The following is a 7054-nucleotide window of genomic DNA, read 5'->3' as shown; positions in this document are numbered from 1 at the left end:
TCACTTCCATGATGAGTCGCAGAAAACTGCCCTCCATTCCTCTGACCACGGCTGTCCCTCTGCCCCCAACTCCCTCTGCCCTCCTGGGGAGAGACGTGCGCCCGTATTGACTGTGGGCTTCAGAGATCAGTCAGTGCCCTGGCTGCTGTGGCTCAGTGGATTGAGCGCCAGCCCGCCAACCCAAAGGGTCACTGGTTCGATTCCCAGTCAGGGCACACGCCTGGGTCGTGGCCCAGGTCCCCAGTAGGGGGCGCATGAGAGGCAACCACACATTGATGTTTCTCTCCCTTGCTTTCTCCCTCCCTTCCCCCTCTCTAATAATTTTTTTTTTTTTTTAAATCAGTGTGAGTCCTGGTCAGGCCCCCTACCCCTTCCTGCCCTCCCACCTCAGGCTGCCGGAAATAGGAGCAACTGAAAGTCAGGCCGTGCCCTTGAGAGCAACCCCGTTGCCCCAGCGGCTGCCAAACTCTGTTCCTGAGACCCCCAAGCCAAGCCCCCTGCCAGCGCCGCTCCTTGCCCTCTGGCAAACCAGGGCAGCGCTCAGCGCCCTGGCGAGGACCTGCTCCCCCCCTAAGCAGCCAGCTGGCTTCGACCTAGTCCTCAGGCGCCTGGTGTCCTTCCTTCTCCACGTGGAGGCCGGTGGCTCTCCCGGGGGGTGGCCTGAGCAGTCTGCACAAAAGGCTTGTAAAAGTGAAATGTAGGCTAGAGGTGGGGTAGCATCACATTATCACCGTTTGTCCGGGGATCCTGTTCCCTCCAGGTCCCCGATGACCTCAATCGGCTGCACATCCCGCGTGGCGCGGCAGCCTTCCGGGAACCAGCACGGGCCGAGTGACGGCAAGGGCCGCCCCCATGGGCCACTGCTGAGCTCAAGCACAGTCCCGCCTGACGGCCTCATCCTTCCGTGGAAGCCTGGGGTGCCCGCCATCTGGGAGCTTGGGGAGCTTTCCTGAAGCCAGCCGAGGGGGCCGGTGTCTGCCTCCCTCCCGTGCCCCAGCCACGGCCTCTTCTGCCCGCCCGCCCTGTGGCCACCTCTGGGGGCCTGGCTGGTCTCCACTCTGGGTGCCTCCCCCCACCAGCCCCCAAGGGCTCGGCCGCTACCTGGTCCTGCTCAAAACAGCTCTGTGTCCAGCACCCGGGAGTCAGGAGAATATTGGCAGGGCCCCTCCCAAGCCAACAGTGCCCAGGGGCTGCAGGGGATGCCCGGAGCTCTGGGTGGAGATGGTCCCCTGGGGCCCACAGCCCAACCGCCGTCGCTGGTTTGCCCCCTTTTAGCAAAATAGGACTGGGGTTCGGGAGTCTGGAGTCCCCTGGGCGCCAGGAGGTGGAAACGCTGCAGGGGACTGAGCAGACCCTGGACGAGGGGGTGGTGGCCGCCCTGGCCTTCCAGGGTCTCTGGCCCTACGGCTCAGTGGCTTTCCTGACAGGGGAGAGCTGTGCTGGGCACGGGTCGCACTCCCCCGCTGGGACCAGGGTCCTGGTGGTGGGGGTGGGGCTCTCCGCCTCGACCTGGCCGCAGGGCGTTGACGGCTCTGGCCGGTGTCGGGGGCTTTCTTCCGGGGCTGGCAGGGGTTCTCCATTCAGAGCGACGGGGTCTTCACAGCGGGGCTTGCGGGGGCGTCTCTCCGCCATCCCTGCCACCTTTCCCCGCAAATATAGCCCACTGCGTGTCCCTGATGCGAGGCCTGGAGCCCCTCTAAAGAGCCAGCGGCGCAGACCCCCGCCCCATCGGGCTCCGGCGAGGAAGGCGGGAACTGAGCCCCGTGACGTGGCCGCGCGGCTCTGGGACGCGCTGCTAACAGCGCATAAATAGCCGCGGCGGCCGCTCCGGGCGCCGACACGTCGAGGGATCCCGACTCGTGCCATGCGGTGAGCGCCCCAGCCCGGCCCTGCCTGACCGGACGCCTGCCCGGACGCCCTGACCCGCTGACACCCGCTGGGACACTGACAGCCAGACCGCCGCCGTTCAAGGTACCGCGTGCCCTCGGGGCCCAGCGGGAGGCGCCCCTCTTCCCCGCCTGCCCGTGCGTGCTCCGGGGGCGCGGCGCCTCTGCCCCGTCCCCTGCTCCCCGTCCAGGCACCGGCCGCAGGGGGCGCGTTCCAAGCCGCTCGGTCCTCGCCGCCCTCCCTGCCGCCCGGCCGGCCGGCCGGGTCGAGCTCCGCCCGACGTGCACGCGCGTCTTCCCCTGCAGATGCCCGGAGCCAGTGCCCGCTTGCTCGCATCCCTGCTCCTGGCTGCGGCCCTTTCGGCCACCCCGGGGCTCGGGTCACCGGTAAGTGCGGGGCGGGGACCAGCGACCCGCCCACAGCCGCGTCCCTTCTCGGAGAAGGGGGGTGGTCGCATCCGCAGCAGCCTAGGCGCAGCAGGGCGCTCTGTGCGCAAGGCAGACACGGGTTGGGGCGCGGGGCCCCGCTGCTGGACTTGGGCTCGAGGGAGGTCGGGGTCCGCGCTGAGACACTCCTCCTCTGATCCCGGCCTCGCGCCTCCCCGAGCATAGCCAGCGCCGCGGAACCAGGCTTCATCCACATCCACAGAGGGTCCCTCCCGTGGGGGGGGCCCGCGTCGGCCATGCGCGTCCCCGGCACCACTGCGAGGACTGGGTCCGTGGTGGGCGGGCCCGCTGCGAATTACTGGACAAAGCAGGTAGTCGTCCGAGTGTCGGGCCAAGCACAGCGCGCGGGGGACACACCTGGGGTCGCCAGCAGCTTCCGGGAGCTGTCCCGGTTCCTCCCTGACGCCCGGGAAGCCCGGGGGCGTCATCTACCGCGACCCCCACCTCCCGGCTTCGGCTTCGGCTTCGGCTTCCGCCTCGGCCCTCGGCCTGCGGCGAGCGAGCACGCGGGACTCCAGCGCGCCCGTGGCCTCGGTCCCGTGGCTGCCGGCGTCTCTGGCTCCGGGGGCCGTGCGGGGCGGCACAAGCAGAAGCGTCTTTGGGGCTGCTGGGGGCCCCCAGTCTGGGCCAGGCACAGTCCCTGCCACTGACCTGCTTTCTCCCATTTAAGGTGAAGGAAAAGCGAGGCTGGACCCTGAACAGCGCCGGCTACCTGCTTGGCCCACGTAAGTGATGCTGCGCCTCGTCCCACCGGTAGCTGTTGGTGTTGCGCTTTTTCTGGAAAGTGCGCGACAAGGCGCGCCGATCCATCTGGGTCCCAGCGAGGGTCCGACACAGGGAAGCGGGGGCCCAGACCCTTGGAGGACGGGTCCTGCGTAGGTTAGGACACCGGCTGGCCCCTAGGGGGCGCCTGGCGCCGCTGCGGGGCCGCCCGCCGTGTGCAGCCGCGCCTCCCGCCTGGTACTCGGCGCGCGCCTCCACAGCGGGAAGGGGGTGTGGGGTGGGGCTCCCGGATTCCCGGCCCCCATCACCCGCCAGCCCCTCCAGGAGCCTCTCGCAGCACCAGGCCCTTGTCCCCCGGGCCCTGTGCCTCCGAGTCCCAGCGCCGGCGCAGGCCGTTCGCCCAGGCCCCATGGCCGATGTCCTTCCCTCCCCTGCAGTCCCCACACTGTGGCTGCGGTTCTGCAGGTGGTTCTGGGGGCACCTGGATCGCAGGCAGCCCTATGTCCTCCTCAGGTGAGGGGAGGGTGTGACCACAGTGACAACACTCAGCGGCTGTCCCCTCTGATCTGCACACAGATGCCATTGACAACCACAGGTCCTTCCACGACAAGCTTGGCCTCGCCGGCAAGCGGGAGCTCCCTCCTGAGGACGACGCGAGGCCAGGTGAGAGGACTCTAACCCCGGGGCGCCCAGTCACTCCTGTGTCCCTCACCTGCGGGGCACACAGGGCGGTGGTCCGAGCCTGGCCAGGCCACATCTGTCCACTGCTAGAAACAAGCCACAAAACCCGAGGGCGAGGTCCCGGGGCAGCACGGGACAGCAGAGAGCCCTTCCAGATGCGCCCCCTGTCCCCCCCACCCCGCTCCCTCCGGGTGAGGGTCGCCGCGGCACAGAGAGGCTTTTCCGGGCAGCGGGATCCCTGACCCACGGTCACCGGGCCGTGGACGGTGCTGCCGTGAGCCCCAGAGCGCCCGCAGTGGGGCGTGAATGGCATTCCTTTGTGGTTTCTAGGAAGCTTGGACAGGCCGCTTCCCGAGAGCGACGAGCGCACTGTGCGCACGATAATGGAGTTCCTGACTTTCTTGCATCTCAAAGGTCTGTGAAATGCGACCAATTTTTCTTTCCACCTCTGGGAACCCTGGGCACCTAAAAGTTAAGCTGGTGTAGAAAGGATTCCTTAGACCTCAGTAACCAATCACCTCCCACCCCCTGCACATGGAATATGACCACTCTTGGTTGGGATTACAAGGCACGGAACCAGAACCAGCCACTGTGGGGCTGGGGCTGCTGCCGGTTCCACACTGTCCCCAGAAAGGGTCATCACACCGACTGTTACCAAGGAGAGAGGGCCTTGGGGTTCAGCTCACTCCGTGGAATTACCGACGTGGCCACAACCACCGTGCCTGTAATGCCATGGCACACAAGGCCGGGTCCCTCCCAGGCCATCTGGAACCGGATCTCCTAAGTGGTGTAAATTAACAAGCGCCAAGGTTTCAGGCTTGGATTTTTCCTTTTGCATCTGGGGCAGCCTGCGCTTAAATGAGCGGCTCCCAACGCTGCATCTCCTGCAGACCCTGTAGGCGGGAGGCCTCCCTGCGGCCCCTTCGCCCCAGCCTGTCTGTCTGCGCTTTATGCTCAGCATCCCTGCGGCAGTGAGAGCCTGGCCCTAGGTGGATAGCAAGCCACCCCGCGGGACGCTCGGCCAGCTGACAGTTGTCCGTGGAGGGGTGGGGCGGGGACACGGGGAGACAGGCACTCTGACGCTCGGGGGGGAGGGGGAGGGCCAGGGGGAGAGGCCTCTGGTTGTCAGGTCTCCCACCGCACAATTCTGGCCGCCTCTCGGCGCTGCCTTGATGCCTTTGCTGCCTGGCCGCGCTGCCTCGGCTGAAGGGCTTCAGGTGGGCAGTGCGCGGCGGGGGGGACGGGCGAGGACGCTTAAGGCCCAGCTTCTTTTCCTTAGAAGGAGGAGGCTGGGGAGAAGGACGTGGAACCCCCAGAACTGAGTCCCTGAGTCCCTCTGTGGGAGCCAGTGGGGCCTCCGGGGACTCTCTGCCATGGCTCCTGGGAGGGGCCGGCCGGCTCTTCCTGGGCGTATTGTGTTTTACTTTGTTTTGTGTTTTGGATTTTGTAACATGGAACTTTCTTCATTAGGAGATACCAATTTTTAAGAGTCAAACAGGAAACACACTTCCTAAAGCATGACTTTAAAAGTCTGACAGTCTCAAACGCACGCTAAGCAGGCAGGTCCAATTGGTGCGAGGTAGGGAATGCGGAAGGCCGGGCTGGAGCTGGGGCCCGAGCCCCAGGAGCCCTGGGGTGTGCGACTGTCCTCCGTGCGGGCGGCAGGGGCTCGCCACCTGAGTGTCGCGTCCCCGGTTCCTTTGCAGAGGCCGGGGCGCTGGTGCCCGTGCTCCCGGCGGCCGTTTCCTCAGAAGACGCGGAGCGGGCGGCCCCGAGGGAGCCAGGCAGGTTCATGACGTCACATGAGGCCCCGCTGTAGGAGGCAGCCGCCCATCCTGTCTGCTTCGGCGCCGTGTTGCAACCACGTAGACTTTTCCCTTCGGTGATTTCTTTGAGTGGCAAAATAAAAACCAGCAAGCGTTGTCGCTGTCTTTTCTTCCTTGCGCCTGTCCCTTCGCCGCCCCGCCCCTCCCCCCGCCCCGCTGCACTGCGCTCTCAAAGAAGAGGCAGCCCTGTGTGTCAGAGAGCAGCTTGAAAAACAGACCCTGCCATCGAGGCCTTTTCCGAGACGCCCGCCCCTGTCACTGCTTGGCCGGGGAGCGTGAGGTTCTCTTCGTGCGAAGCCGAGTCAAACACAACTGTGAAGGTAAGTTTGTCACTGGGACAGAGAAGCAGGGGGCCCTGGCCCCTGGAGCTGACGCTTCGGGGAGCGGACACCCATGTCTGACGTGCCAGCAACATGACAGGGGAGTTGTTGTTCCGTGTTGTGAGTGTGACAGGTGATCAGCAGGAAAGAAAGAGCCAGCAGGGAGGCGCCAGGAGTGAGGTGGGCCCCCAGGGTAGGGCCTGGAAATTTGTGTGGTCCAGGCAGGAAGGGGAGTGTTCATAGATGAGGGGACTCGTGCCACTCCCTGGTGTGGGAGGCTAGCACGTGGGCACAGCTCCATGAAGGGCAGTGACAGGTGCGTCCCCTGCGCAGGACAGTCACACCGAAGATTCAGAGAACGCAGGTGGGCAGAGGCCTCCCGTCGGGTCACGTGGGGGCTTCTTCGTGTTCGGAGCGGGTCTGCAGTGAGGCGGGCGCGTCTTTCCATGACTTCACCCGGTGGTGGCTCTCACCCTGGCTGACATGAGTGTCCTCGTGCCGGGCGGCCTACAGACCGCGGCCCTGGGAGCCTGGGTACCGTGTCTTTAGTGTGCCCCAGTGACACATATGCAATATGCAATATGCAGCCTGCTCCCGGAGGCTGTGGCCGGGGGGAGGGGGCGGGGCGACCTGAGCCCCTGTCCCCTTCTGCTTGCCCGGGACTGCCAGGGAGCTTTCCTTCCTCCCACAGCGGAGCCCCACCCCTCCCGCCCGTCCTGTGGTCCTGAGGCTCCCCGGGCGCTGCCCCCTGTGGGCTCCACATTCCCACCCAGGCTGCACTGTCCAGCCCAGGGCGCACCGTTTCACTCCCCCCACCCTCCCCTCATATTTCATTAATTCTCTTTAATCCTCTCGGACTTGGGGGAGCACCAGGCCCCTCCCCAGAGGGGCTGACTCAGGCAGACCGTGTGGGCCAGAATCCGCAAGCCTGGCGGGGCCGCCCCCACACCTGCTCTCAGACCGTGCAGCCCTCCAGCCTGGCCACCTCCGGCCTGGCCCCTCCGTCCACTTTTTAAAATGTGTCAATGGGCCCTGGCCGGTGTGGCTCAGTTGACTGGACTGTTGTCCTGCAAACCAAAACATCGAGGGTTCAATTCCTGGTCAGGGCATGTGCCTGAGTGATGGGTTCGGTCCCCAGGGCGTGTGTGGGAGAGGCAACCACACATCAATG

General features: G+C 65.8%; 1 protein-coding gene across 1 annotated transcript; it reads left to right on the top strand.

Annotated features, from left to right (window-relative positions):
• Positions 1–2192: 2192 nt before the first annotated feature.
• GAL (galanin and GMAP prepropeptide) lies at positions 2193–5556 on the top strand. The gene is made up of 5 exons (XM_054570683.1): positions 2193–2273; positions 3004–3058; positions 3633–3719; positions 4068–4151; positions 5444–5556. Exons 1-5 carry the CDS (start codon positions 2193–2195, stop codon positions 5554–5556), a joined length of 420 nt encoding a protein of 139 aa, XP_054426658.1.
• Positions 5557–7054: the final 1498 nt, after the last annotated feature.

This window comes from Pteronotus mesoamericanus, unplaced genomic scaffold (genome assembly GCF_021234165.1).
Source record: "Pteronotus mesoamericanus isolate MK-2021 breed Mesoamerican mustached bat unplaced genomic scaffold, CSHL_Meso_final contig_214, whole genome shotgun sequence".
Classification (NCBI taxonomy): Eukaryota; Metazoa; Chordata; class Mammalia; order Chiroptera; family Mormoopidae; genus Pteronotus; species Pteronotus mesoamericanus.
The sequence above is the reverse complement of the archived record's forward strand: the minus strand, read 5'-3'. Positions and strand labels throughout refer to the sequence as shown.

Bases quoted from the DNA above. Each gene is read 5' to 3' on its own strand.
- GAL (XM_054570683.1), top strand. From the start codon at position 2,193: ATGCCCGGAGCCAGTGCCCGCTTGCTCGCATCCCTGCTCCTGGCTGCG. The intron at 3,720-4,067 runs GTGAGAGGACTC...TGTGGTTTCTAG, and splicing joins TGAGGACGACGCGAGGCCAG to GAAGCTTGGACAGGCCGCTT. The intron at 4,152-5,443 runs GTCTGTGAAATG...GTTCCTTTGCAG, and splicing joins GACTTTCTTGCATCTCAAAG to AGGCCGGGGCGCTGGTGCCC.